Source organism: Macaca mulatta, chromosome 10, assembly GCF_049350105.2.
Source record: "Macaca mulatta isolate MMU2019108-1 chromosome 10, T2T-MMU8v2.0, whole genome shotgun sequence".
In the NCBI taxonomy this organism is placed as follows: Eukaryota; Metazoa; Chordata; class Mammalia; order Primates; family Cercopithecidae; genus Macaca; species Macaca mulatta.
Genome location: NC_133415.1, coordinates 80,928,866 through 80,945,897, shown reverse-complemented (window position 1 = coordinate 80,945,897; position 17,032 = coordinate 80,928,866). Strand labels below are relative to the sequence as shown.

The window sequence follows — 17,032 nt, the reverse complement described above, 5'->3', positions numbered from 1 at the left end:
TATATTGTATCTGTGACCTATATTATGTTTCTTATATATACACAATCTCCTTAAGTTTGTGCTCTAACACAACCAAACCTGAATCCCACTGGACTTCCTAATATAACAAGTAGCATGTTTCCTTCTCATCTGAGCTAACTGCCATGAAAACCATTCTGCCTAAGCATCAGACTTGGGAACCACTAGCCCAACAGGCGCTTATGTAATTCTATTCTTCTAGGTCCAGTTTTAAGAAGAAAAATATGAGGAGGGTAGGGGCAGTTTATGCAAGACAAGTAGAAATGTGGAAGAGGGAGCCAGGAAAAAATTTTAAGTTCACTAATTCTGAAATGGCTCTTTAAAGCAAAAAGAATCAGCAACTAAGGACAATCAATCACATCTAAACAAGAGTAAGAATTTTAATTTTAGAGCATGTGAAAAGATGTATTGGAGGAAAAATCCTGAAATGTAAGTGAAGCTATGAGAGCTTTTTTGTTTTTGACAGGGTCTCACTCTGTCAGCCAGATGGGAGTGCAGTGGCACAATCACGGCTCACTGCAGTCTCGACCTCCTAAGCTACGGTGATCCTCCCACCTCTGCCTCCCAGGTAGCTGGGACTACAGGTGTACATCACCATGCCCAGCTACTTTTATGTATTTTTAGTAGAGATGGGGTTTTGCCATGTTGCTGGTCTGGAACTCCTGGGTTCAAGAGATCAGCCTGCCTCAGCTACCCAAAGTGCTGGGACTACAGACCTGAGTCACCACACTTGGTCCCCCCCCCCTTTTTTTTTTTTTTTGAGTTAGGGTCTTGCTCTGTCGTGCAGGCTGAAGGTCAGTGGTGCCATCTCAGCTCACTGCAGCCACAACTTCCCAGGCTCAAGAGATCCTCCCACCCCAGCCTCGTGAGTAGCTAGGACTGCGGGAGCACACCACCATGCCTGGCTAATTTGCTATATTTTTTGCAGAGGCAAGGTCTCACTATATTGGCCAGGCTGGTGTCAAAGTCCTGGACTCAAGCAATCTTCCCACCTTGGCCTCCCAAAGTGCTGAGATAACAGGCGTGAGCCACCACGTCCAGCATGAGATTCTTATTTTAAAACAAGGTATAGGCCAGCTGTGGCAGCTCATGCTTGTAATCCCAACACTTTGGGAGGCCGAGGTGGGTGGATCACCTGAGGTCAGGAGTGTGAGATCAGCCTGGACAACATGGTGAAATCTCAACTAAAACTGCAAAAATTAGGTGGACGTGGTGGTAGGCGCCTGTAACCCCAGCTACTCAGGTGGCTGAGGCAGGAGAACTGCCTGAACCTGGGAGGCGGAGCTTGCAGTGAGCCAAGATGACGCCATTGCTCTTCAACCTGGGCAACAGAGGGAGACTCCGTCTCAAAAAAACAAAACAAAAACAAAAAAAAACCGGACGTGGTGACTCACACCTGTAATCCCAGCACTTTGGGAGGCCAAGGCAGGCGGATCACCTGAGGTCAGGAGTTCGAGACCAGCCTGGCCAACCTGGAGAAAATCCGTTTCTACTAAAAATACAAAAATTATCCAGGAGTGGTGGTACATGCCTGTAGTCTCAGCTACTCATGAGGCTGAGGCAGGAGAATTGCTTGAACCCAGGAGACGGAGGTTGCAGTGAGCTGAGATTATGCCACTGCATTCCAGCCCGGGCAACAGAGCAAGACTCCGTCTCAAAAAGCAAACAAAAAAACTGGCTTAAAAAGAAAAACAATAAAAATATCTGTGAGTGGGTGGGGGGGGTCTCCAGAAAAGAATAAAATTTTTAAAAATTGGCTTTACACAATGTCTGACTATACTTTTATTCTAAAAACTCTGTGACATAAGGCTGGTAAACAGAAAGAAAAATCCAACAAGGACTTACTGACCGTAGGACATATTAAGATGTTTATTATTTACTAAGAGTAATATGTATACATTTGCAGCAATTTGTACAATCCAACTACATTACAATTCACAGTAACATACACTAGCTCTAATCTGCCTTGGACACAACTAAGTCTCCTCAATAGACTATTTTATTGCCAAACTTACATTCTGGCTTTTATAATCATTTTGCAACACCTGGTACAGTATACACCTACAGCTTTGTCATAGAAATGCCCCTAAATGCCCTTCAGAGAGCAGAGGTGAATACTTTCTCATGAAGAAATGCCAACTTTTCTAAGCGAGTTCGTTTCAGTAGTGGGAACCATTCCCAGTAGGATAACTCTACCACACGGTAGCCAAGCCGAGCCAGCTGCCGCCTCTTCATACTGTGCAGTCCAAGGAGATCCCTGGAGCCATAGCAATATTGGTTCCTGTTTGTGAACTGAATAGCCAGCTTCATTCCTGGGGTCTGCATGCAGGCTGAGGGGCACAGGCCAGCCATCTCCATGGCCCCTGATTTATCTGCTACATTGCAAAGGAAGCCCCCCAAAGGTACAGCTGCCTTATTCTCTAACTCCATGGGCTGCTGCCCAGGCTCTGACTCAGTTTTGCCCTGGAAATGTCCTCTTGCTTTCCCTTTTAGTAACTGATTCATCAAATCATCTGTAAGGCTGACTCCCACATGCTTAAGCCTTAATGTGGCTACATTTTCAGCTGGTGTGGCTTCTCTATTAAATGGTAATGGCTTCAGGTTAACATCAAGCTGGACCTCTAAGTCAGAAGATCGGGTATGAGGCAAAATCATATGGTGCTTGACGTACTGGGGCCCCCCCAACATGGTCTCAAGTAAAAAGAGAGTTTCTAAGAATTCAGGCTTTGAGTTCATATCCTTCTCTGCTAAATTCCACAGAAATTCAGACCCCTCTTGCTGAAGGTGAGTACTAAGACGATTGCCTCTGTAATCTGGACACTCAATGCCAACTGTACCGTCAAGGGTATACAGTTCCTTAATGAGGTTAAACTTGGTTCTCTCCTGAGCTAACCTGACAAACCCTGGACTGAGAGCAAAATCAATTAACTCTACTGGAAAGTACTCTGAAAATGCCAGGCCTAGCAGGCAGGTGGGCAGGTGTTCTGGGTACTGGTTGAATTCAGGCATCTTTCTGTGAATCTCATTTATCAGGCTGGAGTAAAATTCTTCTGCATTGGGTGGCTTATAATTCAGAGTTCCAAATGACCACAGAATCTTGGCAACATCTTTACTTCGACAGTGTGCCACTCTACAAGGCAAAGACGCAGCCACTGCATTCATTACTCCTTCATCCAGGAAGCGTAAGGCCGAGTAGTAGAGAGTCAGGTGCATGACACCTTGAACTCCCAGTGAAGGAATTCGCTGAGGAGCAATCTCTCCAAGCTGCTTCATGAAATTGATGTGATCCACATGAGTGAAACGGAACATTTTAACAATATTCACTAAGGCGTGACTACTCAGATGCTGCATGTTAGCACAAGCCAAGTCTCCAATTTTCCGCATGACAAATTCAGAGAGACTAGTCTTTGATTTAAAGAACCCCAAACAGATGGTACCAACCTCCTCTAAATTGATCAAATCTATATATTTAAGGATCAATGATTCCAATTTTTGCATTAGGTCCTGGGATACCTGACGATTTTCACCTATAACATAAATTAAGTGAACAAGCTGAGACAAGGATAGATCTTTCCAGTGCAAATTAAGATAACTAGAAAAAATGTTTAAAAACCGAGGTATTTTGCGGCCTAAGTACCTCCAGAGATCAGCCACCAAAAGGAGCTGATCCATACTCATCTCCCATACTTGATGGCAACATTTGGTCTCATACACATCTAGCATTGAATGGGAGTGAGGGATTCCTAAAATGACAAAAGCTTTCAAAACATTGATCAGATCTTGGGTATCAAAGAGCTGTATCTTCTTCACACTCAGCTGGCAGAGCAGAGCAAAGCTGGTACTGCGCAGCAAGACAGGATGCTGCTCTGCAGGCAAAGAGCTCAGCTTACACAAATAATCAACAATGACTTGGGCCTGCAGTTTATTCTGATAAACTGTGACTTTGTGCAAAATTAGTTCACTTTCTGAAACAGACAGGAGCTGAGAAGTCTCGGATGCGTTATAGCTGTGAACACGGTATTCTGGTCTTAGCTGTAGGAAAACTCGGATGTTTGCAAAGGAATCAAAAACTTCTACATCCTCTTCATCAACTCTTGTGGCCCTGGGTGAGTCCAGCTGCAAAGTGCTGGCCTTAGAGGAAGAAGTCTTGCTGAATTCCAAACCTGGGCAGGCACTGCTGGTTGTGAGGATCCTCCGAGAAGAGAAGGTGCTACAAATGTTCTTAACTCTTTTGGCAGAATGGCAGAGGCTAATGTGTTCTGGAGGGTCCTGTCCCCCATGCTGTTTGCTGCTCACATTCCAGTATGATACACTTCGGGCTGCACCACAGGCAGAAGGACTGCAAAGTGCTCGGTATCTTAAAAGTTTTAACGACTTGAGAGTAGCTGCCATTCTGGTGTCAGTATTGATCTTTTTGGCAGTCAGAATATAGTCCTCACAGGTTTGACCAGGCAATTTCTTGTTTATATGGTGCTTGATTAGAGCTGGACGGGGAGGTGTTCCACAAAAACTGCCTGGAAATCTTCCGCATATCACAAGAGCCAGGGATCACAAATGACTGGGTCAGAATTGGTGCCAGATACTGAAAAAAGGGTAGATGAAGAATGAGTGGCTTCTACCTATAAAAGCATCCAAATTTACACATTATAAAAAACAGGTTGAAACTACACTACTGTCCACTCAAGGAAGTTCAATGCCAGTAAATGCCCAAACCACATGACAGCATATATCAAGGATAAATTGTGTGCTCTGTGTAAGGGCCTAGGAAAACCCCCAAACCAGGGTACCCCTGGGCAGTTCCTGGACTGCTGCTCACCAGACTTCCTTCACTGTACAAGGCAAGCAGTGACAGCTAAAGAAGAGATGGTGCTCTGCTAACATTTGACAGGAAGAAGGAAGGCAGATTTCTAGAAAGAAGGCTGGGAACAAAAATGAGCAATTCATTCTATCTCTTTGATATCAAGGCATATAGGTCCTACCTGAAGAATGTTTATAAAAACTGCTATGCTAACAGCACTAAGTAAAAAGTGGGATCTGGTATAAGAGATAATTAGTTGGCCGGGTGCGGTGGCTCACGCCTGTAATGCCAGCAAGTTGGGAGGCCAAGACAGGCAGATCACTTGAAGTCAGGAGTTCAAGACCAGCCTGGCCAACAAGGTGAAATTCCATCTCTACTAAAGATACAAAAAATTACCCAGGTGTGGTGGCACACACCTGTAATCCCAGTTACTCAGGAGGCTGAGGCAGGACGCTTGAACCCGGGAGGCAGAGGTTGCATTGAGTCAAGACCGTGCCACTGCACTCCAGCCTAGGCGAAAAAGTGAGACTCCATCTCAAAAAAAAAAAAAAAAAGGTTTAATTAGTTATACCCACGATCATCCTCCCTGTTCTTATAGTACAAAACTGTTAATTCCAAAATTCTGTCATTCTAATGCTGTTCTTGTACTTTTTTTTTTTTTTTTTTTTGAGACGGAGTCTTGCTCTGTCACCCAGGCTGGAGTGCAGTGGCAGATCTCGGCTCACTGCAAGCTCCGCCTCCCGGGTTCACGCCATTCTCCTGCCTCAGCGTCCCGAGTAGCTGGGACTACAGGCACCCGCCACCTCACCCGGCTAGTTTTTTTTTGTAATTTTTAGTAGAGACGGGGTTTCACCGTGTTAGCCAGGATGGTCTCAATCTCCTGACCTCGTGATCCGCCCGTCTCGGCCTCCCAAAGTGCTGGGATTACAGGCTTGAGCCACCGCGCCCGGCCTGTTCTTGTACTTTTTAGAAGATGCCTATTCTCCTCTCCAGGAAGCTTATAACAGAATTTGAGTCACTATTACATAGTTACAGAGTAATTCTGTTATTAGAAAGAATACTCAAAAACTCACTCATTTTGGAGGAAGAAAGCAGGTTGAGAGTCTGCTCACTTTCACTTCATGGGTGGGAAGCAAAGAGTACCCCAAAGCTGGGCTCAGGGTTCAGGGAATACCAACTGACACAACTGCCCCGCTGACATCTTCTGGAGGAGGCAGCTTAGCAATGCTTCCAGTGAGTCTTTATTCTGCCTGTGAGCAGTATAATGCCCATTTTTCTCCCATGGCAGAAACTATGAGAGACTATGAAATTGATTCTGCTGTGCTCTCGCTTTCCTTAATGCTTATTCTTTTTCTTTCCACTTAAATGCCAAAGCCTGACAAGCAAGACCCAAGGAGACCTGAGTTGTCAACTGATGTACCAGACAGAGCTGTTGCTGCAGAAAACTCCATAAAAGTTCCAAGGGTGCCAGAACGATTTTCTGAAATGCCTGCCCAACTCTGCTGTCAGCCACTTTCTTCCAGAGCCCACAGCACATCATCATTTGGTTCATCATCAAAGAACAGCAGGGCAGGCCAGTGGCTCTGTTCCAGTAGCCCAGCTACACAGGTTTCTCTAGATGGCAGGAACATATGTACGAATTTCTGTGTGAATCACAGTAGAATTCTCTCACGCTAAATTTTTATACACTTGGTTCTTTACCGTGGCTTGTGGACCATTCTTTTTTTCTTTTTTGAGACAATCTCACTCTGTCACCCAGGTTGGAGTATAGTGGCATAACTGCAGCTTTGACCTCCCAGACTCAAGCAATCCTCCCACTTCAGCCTCAGCCTCCTGAGTAGCAAAAACCACAGATGCACACTACCAAACCCAGTTTGTGTGTGTGTGTGTGTGTGTGTGTGTGTGTGTGTGTATGCGTGTGGAGATGGAGTCTCACAATAATGCCAAGGCTGGTTTCAAACTCCTGGGCTCAAGTGATCCTCCTACCTTGGCCTCCTGAAGTGCTAGCATTACAGGTGTCAGCCACTATGCCTGACCACCTGTGGACCATTCTGCCCACCAAATTTCAATGTATGGTTCAGATCAAGGGTCAGCAGACTATGTCCTGAGAACCAAATCTAGCTCTTCACATGCTTTTGTAAACAAGATTTTTTCAGAACATAGCTAGGCCATTCATTATACATTGTCTATGTCTGCTTTCCTGCTACAAGAGCAGAACTGTGTAACTGTGGCAGATTGTATAGCCTGCAAAGCATATTTCATGTCTGGTCCATTACATAAAAAGTTTGCTGATCTCTACTATACGCTACTATTTCTATAAATGCAGATGGCCAGCTTTTAAAAAATTAGAAAAACTTGGCCACGCCTATAATCCCAACACTTTGGGAAGCTGAGGCAGAAGGATTGCTTGAGGCCAGTAGTTTGAGACCAGCCTGAACAACACAGCAAGGCTGTCTACAAAAAAAATTAAAAATAAATAAATAAATAAATAAATGTAATTAAAATTAGAAAAAATACAGAAAAATAGTACTAAAATAATGTTTTTCTTTAATATTTAGATGATAATTGAAGATTATAGTCCTCAAAATCTCAAAATAGTCATTAGGAAACTCAATTAATACTACAGCACAGGAAAGGTGGGAACGAAAGAGACAGCAGGGGCCGGGCGCGGTGGCTCAAGCCTGTAATCCCAGCACTTTGGGAGGCCGAGGCGGGCGGATCACAAGGTCAGGAGATCGAGACCACAGTGAAACCCCGTCTCTACTAAAAATACAAAAAATTAGCCGGGCGCGGTGGCGGGCGCCTGTAGTCCCAGCTACTCAGGAGGCTGAGGCAGGAGAATGGCGTGAACCCAGGAGGCGGAGCTTGCAGTGAGCCGAGATCGCGCCACTGCACTCCAGCCTGGGCAACAGCGTGAGACTCCGTCTCAAAAAAAAAAAAAAAAAAAAAAAAAAGAAAGAGACAGCAGGATGGTCAGGCGTGGTGGCTCATGTCTGTAATTCCAGCACTTTGAGAGGCCAAGGCAGGCAGATCACTTGAGGTCAGGAGTTCGAGACCAGCTTGGCCATCATGGTGAAACCCCATCTCTACTACAAATACAAAAATTAGCCAGGTAAGATGGCGCGAGCGTGTAATCCCAGCCACTCGGGGGGCTGGGGAACAAGAGTCGCTTGAACCCGGGAAATGGAGGTTGCAGTGAGCCAAGATGGTGCCACTGCACTCCAGCCTAGGTGACAGAGATTCTGTCTCAAAAAAACAAAGAACCAAAAAGACAGAGAAAGCAGGTAACAGAACTCTCCAGTTGACAGAATAGGGCTTTTAAGAAGACCTACTTTTGGCTGGGCACGGTGGCTCACATCTGTAATCCCAGCACTTTGGGAGGCCGAGGCGGGTGGATCTACGAGGTCAGGCGTTCAAGACCAGCCAGGCCAACATAGTGAAATTCTGTCTCTACTAAAAATACAAAAAACTAGCCGGGCGTGGTGGCGGGTGCCTGCAATCCCCGCTACTCGGGAGGCTGAGGCAGGAGAATCACTTGAACCTGGGAGGCAGAGGTTGCAGAGAGCCGAGACTGCGCCACTGCACTGCAGCCCGGGCGACAGTGCGAGACTCCGTCTCAAAAAAAGAAGACCTACTTTCAAATTTGTAATTTAATTTAATCCACCACAATGTGAAACTAAAGCCATACACTGTTCAAATCTGTAGTCTTCATCTCATTTTAGGAAGTAGATCCTGGCCAGGCACGATGGCTCACGCCTATAATCCCAGCACTTTGGAAGGCCAAGGTGGGCGGACCACTTGAGGACAGGAGTTCGAGACCAGCCTAGCCAATATGGCGAAACCCCATCTCTACTAAAAATACAAAAATTAGCTGGGCATGGTAGTGCGCCTGTAATCCCAGCTACTTGAGAGGCTGAGGCAGGAGAATCACTTGAATCTGGGAGGACGAGGTTGCAGTGAGCTGAGATCACACCACTGCATTGCAGCCTGGGTGAAACAGAGAGACTGTCTTTAAAAAAAAAAAAAAAAAAAAAGAAGTAGATCCAAAAAAAATAGCTTTAAAGGCCCCATTTTAAAAAAAAATAGCTGTGCTATAGTAAAGCAAAAAACAGAAAATGTCTGTCTAGGAGGCTGGTTTACAAGATAAATGTGTGGCAGACATCAACACATGAAAATGTACACACTAATATTCAGTGGAACAAATAGCACATAAACAAGAATTAACAAATATCTCTATAAATGATGTTAATTTTAAAACATTAAATAATTAAAATTGGCCGGGCATGGTGGCTCAAGCCTGTAATCCCAGCACTTTGGGAGGCCGAGACGGGCGGATCAAGAGGTCAGGAGATCGAGACCATCCTGGCTAACACGGTGAAACCCCGTCTCTACTAAAAAAAATACAAAAAACTAGCCGGGCAAGGTGGCGGGCGCCTGTAGTCCCAGCTACTCGGGAGGCTGAGGCAGGAGAATGGCGTGAACCCGGGAGGCGGAGCTTGCAGTGAGCTGAGATCCGGCCACTGCACTCCAGCCTGGGCGACAGAGCGAGACTCCGTCTCAAAAAAAAAAAATAAAATAAATAATTAATTAATTAAAATTACTTCAATTAATTCTATCTAAGAGTACTCAATGAAATTACTATACGTGGTCTGGAAATAAAAGAACCATCTCCTAGAACATCAATGTTTGGTGCAGCTCCAGTGTTCTGAATTCATGTGACTCTTTTAATCCCCATATTATTGATGAGAAAGAGACCACAAGATTAAGAAACCTGCCAAAAGTTATACAGCCAAGGGATTGAGTGGAGCCTAATATTAAAGACTGTCTGACTCCCAAGCCCACATTACTGGTGGACTAGAGAGACAAGAATGGGTGTCAGGAAACACAGGTTCGGGGGGCAGTATGGGGTGGGATGGCTGAACAATCAATGGTCTTCTAGGATTTCCAGGTGCCAGGGAGCTAGAGGGTTAAAACTAGGTAAGCCTGAAAGTCCCTTCCACCTCTAACAGTCTAGGATTCTATCACTATGGTTTATACTGCAGGTTGAATATCCCTTGTCCAAAATGCTCGAGACCAGAAGTGTTTCAGATTTTAAATTTTTTCAGTTTTTGGACTATGTGCTTTATATTTACCAGTGAGCATTCCAAATTCAAAAATCCAAAATCTGAAAAAGTCCAATGATTTTTTTTTCCTTTGAGTATCACGTTGGTGCTCAGAAAGTTTCAGATTTTGGAGCATTTTGGATTTTGGAGTTTCAGGTTTGGAATGCTCAACCTGTACTTTAAAAAAGAACAAAGAGAAGACCTCAAAGGCTGAAATCCACATGAAGGAAAGAGTTTGCGGGATGCTCCAGGATCAAAGTAAAGAGAGCTACCACAATTGAAGACCTGAAAGTTGGCAGTAGAGATATGAGATCCAGAAACTAGGGTTCAGTACAGAGAAGCAAAGGGAAACCCCAGGAAACAGGTGAAGGAAGATCCCAGGACAAGAGCTGTGAACACACATAAAGAGCAACCAGCTCATGCTGGACGACACAGACAGTACCCAGGGGAGGAGAATCATACTTCTACCGGATCATCTGGGCACGAACAAGAGATAAGGAGACAAAAAGCCATGCTAATAAAAACAGTAACAAAAATTATTAATGCCAGGGAAGACAAAAAAGTTATACAAGATAGAATATGTTACCACAGGCAGGATGCAATGGCCCATTCCTGTAATCATAGTATTCTGGGAGGCCAAAGTGAGAAGATCACTTGAGGCCAGGAGTTTGAGACCAGCCTGGGCAATGTAGTGAGACCCCCACCTCTACAAAATATTTAGAAATTAGCCAAGCCTGGTGGCACACACCTGTAGTCCTAGCTACTCAGGCGGTAGAAGTGGGAAAATCGCTTGAGCCCAAAAAATAAAGGCTGCAGTGAGCTGTGATCCTGCTATGGCAGGGTGACACAGAGAGACCCTGTCTCAAAAAATAAATAAATAGGCCGGGCGCGGTGGCTCAAGCCTGTAATCTCAGCACTTTGGGAGGCCGAGACGGGCGGATCACGAGATCAGGAGATCGAGACCATCCTGGCTAACACGGTGAAACCCCGTCTCTATTAAGAAATACAAAAAAAAAAAAAAAAACTAGCCGGGCGAGGCGGTGGGCGCCTGTAGTCCCAGCTACTCGGGAGGCTGAGGCTGGAGAATGGCGTGAACCCGGGAGGCGGAGCTTGCAGTGAGCTGAGATCCCGCCACTGCACTCCAGCCTGGGTGACAGAGCGAGACTCCGTCTCAAAAAAAAAATAAAAAAATAAAAAAATAAATAAATAAATAAATAAATAAAAAGAATAAAGAAAATATTAGTATATCATACTCCCTATTCAGTTGAGAATAATACTAACATAGTTTTATTAACATAAATCTTGATATTAGCCTAACCAAAAATTATGAGCAAACTGTACTGGGAGGATAAAGTGAGAAGAGGAGGAGTAGGGGGAGGTTGATGATACAAGAGACCTAGCGCCTCAAAGTCCATAATAAAAAGGTACAATCGGCCAGGTGTGGTGGCTCACAACTGTAATCCCAATATTTTGGAAGGCTGAGGCAGGAGGATCACTTGAGGCTAGGAGCTTGAAAGCAGCCTGGGGAACACAGTAAGACCCTGTCTCTACGAAAAGTAAAGAAAACAGTCAAGCATAGTAGGATGCACCTATAGTCCCAGCTACTCAAGAGGCTGACGTTGGAGGACAGCTTGAGCCCAGGAATTCAAGGTTGCAGTGAGCTATGATCATGCCACTGCACTCCAGCCTGGGCAACACAGCAAGACTCTGCCTCCAAAAAAAAAAAGAAGAAAGAAAGAAATCAAGAAATAGCAACACAAATGTGTTACTTAGAAATACAGTGGTGGCCGGCTGGGCGTAGTCGCTCACGCCTGTAATCCCAGCACTTTGGGAGGCTGAGGTGGGCAGATCACGAGGTCAGGAGTTCGAGACCAGCCTGACCAACATGGTAAAACCCTGTCTCAACTAAAAATATAAAAATTAGCCAGACGTGCTGGCGCACACCTGTAATCCCAGCTACTCAGGAGGCTGAGGCAGGAGAATCGCTTGAACCTGGGAGGCAGAGGTTGCAGTGAACCGAGGTGGTGCCACTGCACTCCAGCCTGGGTGACGGAGCAAAACACTGTCTCAAAAAAAAGAAAAAGAAAAAGAAAAAAGAAATATAGTGATGGCCAGGAGCAGTGGCTCACACCTGTAATCCCAGCACTTTGGGTAGCTGAGGTGGGCGGACTGCTTGAGTCCAGGAGTTCTAGACTAGCCTGGGCAACATGGTGAAACCCTGTCTCTACTAAAAATACAAAAATTAGGCTGGGCACAGCGGCTCAAGTCTGTAATCCCAGCAGTTTGGGAGGCTGAGGCAGGAGGATCACTTGAGGTCAGGAGTTCGAGACCAGCCTGTCCAACATGACGAAACCCCATCTCTACTAAAAATACAAAAAATTAGCCAGGTGTGGTGGCAGGCACCTGTAATCCCAGCTACTCAGAAGACTGAGGCAGGGGAATCACTTGAACCTGCGAGGCAGAGGTTGTGGTGAGCCAAGGTCACACCACTGCACTCCAGTCTGGGCAACAGAGCGAGACTCCATCTCAAAAAAAAAAAGTGTTGGGGGGAGGAAACTATTATTTAGTGCTACAAGCTCTATTGAACTATTTGACTGTTTAAACTATGTACATGTACAATTTTGACAAAAATTAAATTTACAAAATGCAGGTATTATCAAGATATTATGGTATTGTTCAAGATAATGAATGGAGAAAGTAACTTAATGGATAAGGAAAATATTGAAAAGTTATTTTTAGTGCAAGCACTTTCTACTATCTAAGAACTTCTTTAAAGATGTTCAATAACAGAAATGATAACAAAATAAGGAATCTTAGAGGCATGAAGGGCCAACCTGCAAATGGTAAATAGTGGCTACTTATTCTTTTCACCATGCAACATTTACAGTAACTCTATAGAAACCATATCTATATATACAGGTCTGAAATAGAGCTGCTTCAGAAGTTGGTCTTGAGTACTGTCCAGAAGGAAAGAAAAACAAGGAAGATACGGAAGCAGCAGAGAAGAACAGTAGGGAGAAAAGACACTGCAAAGAAGAAGCCGTCAGGATGACCAGATAGGGAAAACATACCTGAGAAGATTAGTTCCTCCTTACTCAAGGACTCTCAGAAAATCCATAAGAAAGCTAGAAAGGGGCCGGGCGCGGTGGCTCAAGCCTGTAATCCCAGCACTTTGGGAGGCCGAGATGGGCGGATCACGAGGTCAGGAGATCGAGACCATCCTGGCTAACACGGTGAAACCCCGTCTCTACTAAAAGATACAGAAAACTAGCCGGGCGCGGTGGCGGGCGCCTGTAGTCCCAGCTACTCCGGAGGCTGAGGCAGGAGAATGGCGTGAACCCGGGAGGCGGAGCTTGCAGTGAGCTGAGATCTGGCCACTGCACTCCAGCCTGGGCGACAGAGCGAGACTCCGTCTCAAAAAAAAAAAAAAAAAAAAAAAAAGCTAGAAAGGGAACACTATGATATGCTCAGTCAATTAACTCCTGACTCTTTTTTTTTTTTTTGACACAGTCTTGCTCTGTTGCCCAGGCTGGAGTGCAGTGGTGTGATCTCAGCTCACTGCAACCTCTGCCTCACAGGTTAAGTAATTCTCCTGCCTCAGCCTCCCAAGTAGCTGAGACTATAGGGTCACGCCAACATGCCTGGCTAATTTTTTTTTTTTTTTTGTATTTTTTGGTAGAGACAGCGTTTTGCCATGTTGGCCAGGCTGGTCTCGAACTCCTGGCCTCAAGTGATCTGCCTGCCTCGGCATCCCAAAGTACTGAGAGTACAGGCGGAAGTCACCACGCCCAGCCTGACTCTTTCAATAAAGGTCAGATACCTGATAGGATTTCACAAAACTCCTTTCCTAGTTTAAGTGCCCCAAGTAAACTTTTCTCCCCTTTAGGGGGCCTAACGAAACAGAGTAGAGCCTCAGAGACCCCTGGACCCTGTCAGTTCCAAAAAGCAACACCCAAACCTCACTGAATGATGTGATTTCACGGGACTGAGGAATCTTACTTTTCTCCCTTCCACATACAGGTCTGAGCAAGGCCGAATAGCTTCATTTTAAACTAGAGTCTAGAAGTTAGAGGATGGGGACCAGGCAGAGGAAGGAATCATGTTAACTGTAGACTGAGTATATGACACCTTAAACACATACAATTTACCAGTTACCAGATCTGATCCCTCAATTCTAACACTTTTCCTTCCTAGGTTCCAATAAAATTGTCACAAATAAATGAACACTCCAACCCCATTCTTGTCTCAGCAAATAATTTGTTGAGCAACCTTGAGAATTGAAAAGGCAAAAAAACTGGCTAAGCAGGTAGCTCATGACCATAATCCCAGCACTTTGGAGGCCAAGGCGGGCAGATCACATGAGGCCAGGAGTTCAAGACCAGTCTGGGCAACATGGCAAGACCCTGTCTCTACCAAAAAAAAAAAAAAAAAGGCAAAAAACCGAACTTTCTCTAGGTGCTGAGGGTCTCCTGCTGAGATTCTACAAAACTTCAAAGCCCCTAGTGAGGGCTTAGAGACTGGCAGTAAGGACCTTAGCTGTTAATGTAGATGTTAACTGGGCTAGACTCTTCTGTGTTTCTGTTTCCACACAGCAGCAGGACTTCTGAGAGAGTAGTCTACCAGTACTGTGAAGGTGAGGCACTAGTGCAAAGGTGTTTAGGTCAAGTTCAGTGTCACTCGCAGGTCTAAACCAAACTAAAATTATTTAGTCTAGCAATCCATCCCTTCCTCTTTGTTCTAGACTCCATGCTGATGGGAGAAAAAACAGCACATCGCAATCATTTGTGAAACTTTTCCAGCTACACAGCCCTCCCCCTTCTCTTCTAAGACTCTGCTATTCCTCTATCAGAATGGCAAGAAGCATGTGGGTAGATATAGTATGACTAATCCCTATAGATGATTCTGTTAGAGCTACTGCTTTTAAAGGGTTTCATAAAACCCTGTCTTTAGAAAACCTCTCCACATAACAACAGGGAGTAGGCACTCATGTCCTCTCAGCCCATCTAAATGGGACTTCTAGAGGAATTACAAAATCCAGGCAGGTAAAGAGAAGTAGCTGCATGCACACAGTCGTCATAAGAGAAAATTCCCAAATAAATGGCCCAAGTACAGCTCAATAAACACTTGGTTTTATCTGCTTTTACAATTTGCAAAGCTGTATAGTACAGTATTTCAGGAGTTTCAGAATTCTTTTGTTTTTTCAGACAGGGTCTCACTCTGTTGTTCAGTCTGGAGGGCAGTGGTGCAATCTTGGCTCACTGCATCCTCCACCACCGCCCCCTACCTCTCACCCACCCACCCCGCCGGGCGAGGATCGCTCAAGGATCTCAAGCAATCCTCTCACCTCAGCCTCCTAAGTAGCTTGGACTACAAGTGCGCCACCACGCCTGACTACATTTTGGTTTTTTGTTTTTGTAGTTTTTTTTTGTTTTTTTTTGTAGAGACGGGTTTTCCCTATGTTGCCCCCAGGTTGGTCTCGAACTCCTGGGCTCAAGTAATCCTTCCACTTCGGCCTCCCAAAGTGCTGGGATTACAGGCAAGAGCCACTGCACCTGACCTTAGAATTGTTTTACATCAAAGCTGACTTATTCACATGATGAGTGACAAGGCCTTATTAGGAACTAAAAAAAAAAAACCAATGGATGGGGAAGAAAAGCATACTGACTAATAAACATTAGACCTGCATAACTGCGAAAGGCCTCACTTTTTAAGTTACGTTATGCTGCACAGAGTCTTCAGATTTTATTTATTTATTTATTTATTTATTTATTTGAGACGGAGTCTCGCTCTGTCGCCCGGGGTGCAGTGGCGTCATCTCGGCTCACTACACGCTCTGCCTCCCGGGTTCACGCCATTCTCCTGCCTCAGCCTCCCGAGTAGCTGGGACTACAGGCGCCCGCCACCACGCCCGGCTAATTTTTTTGTATTTTTAGTACAGACGAGGTTTCATCGTTATTAGCCAGGATGGTCTCGATCTCCTGACCTCATGATCTGCCTGCCTCGGCCTCCCAAAGTGCTGGGATTACAGGCGTGAGCCACCTCGCCCGGCCCAGATTTCATTTTAGTCTACCAGGTGGTAGCAAATTATCCGAGGACTTGCCCAAGACCATTCAGGTCAGTGAGCTGCAGAATCTAGTTCTGGAAAGGCGGCCATTCTTACTATTCACAGTGTAGAAAACGTGAATTCAGATTCCAGCAGCAACAAATGACTGCAGCACAAAACGCCAGCCACAGCTGGTGCTAACGCAGCTGGCTATCAGCTCCACAGGATGAAGCACTGTCCAAGGGTCTAATCAGTGAAGCATCACCCGAGACTGATGAACATAGTTGATATGAGGGGACCCAAAGTTCCCTGAGCCAAGACAGAAGAGCTGTGTCACGGTTTGCACAGAAAGAGAAAGAGCAACTATTCTTACCCATGGAAAGAAAAAGGGAGAAGGCCATCAATACTACCCTTAGGCTTGTGCAACCAAAAACTGCTAAAAATGGGGCGAAAGTATACATTCTATCATACTGATGTTTACTGAAGACTCCGCATTACGAATGCTAAGCAACATACTGTAGGGCCTTGCTACTCAGTGTGTGGTCTGCGCCCCAGAGGCTTCAGCCTCGTCCGGAAGCTAGTTAGGAACACAGTATCTCAGGCCCCACCCCAGACCTACAGAATCAGAATCTCTAAGCGATTCGCAGGCACATCAAAGTGGGATGAGAGGCGCGGCAGAATATCTAACTACATTCTCATAACAGCACCGTGAGACAAGTACTGTTACGATCTCCATTTCACAGAGGAAAAAAAACAAGGGTCAGATAAGCCCCTTGCCAAAGATCACAAACTCAGGAGCGGCGAGAGTCACTGAAGTTCTCACCAGTCAGGCCTGCGAGAGGCAATCGCAACCCCGGCCAAGAGCTGAATAAGGCCTCGGTGCGTGTCAGCCTTGGGCCGGCCAGGAGGCACAGGCCAAGATCCAGGACGGTCGTGAACGCGGGAAGCGGCCGCCGCCACCTACCTGATCCTCCTGAAGGTGGGCGCCGCAACACCAAACCGGGAACGCAGCGGGCGGTGGCAGCGGCGGCGACACAGACACTCTCCTCTAGCGACTCCGGGCCTCACAAC

General features: G+C 45.6%; 1 protein-coding gene across 14 annotated transcripts in view; it reads right to left on the bottom strand.

Annotated features, from left to right (window-relative positions):
* FASTKD5 (FAST kinase domains 5) overlaps positions 1–17,032 on the bottom strand; it is a 54,276-nt gene extending 37,244 nt beyond the window's left edge. For 11 of the 14 annotated variants that reach the window (XR_013398528.1, XR_013398530.1, XR_013398529.1 and 8 more), the window contains exon 1: positions 16,926–17,032. Coding sequence is in view for 3 of the 14 variants with exons in the window: in XM_077948015.1 (XP_077804141.1) it covers positions 2,116–4,410 (2,295 nt within the window). In the remaining 11 variants the exon portion in view is untranslated. 14 annotated transcript variants of the gene reach the window in all.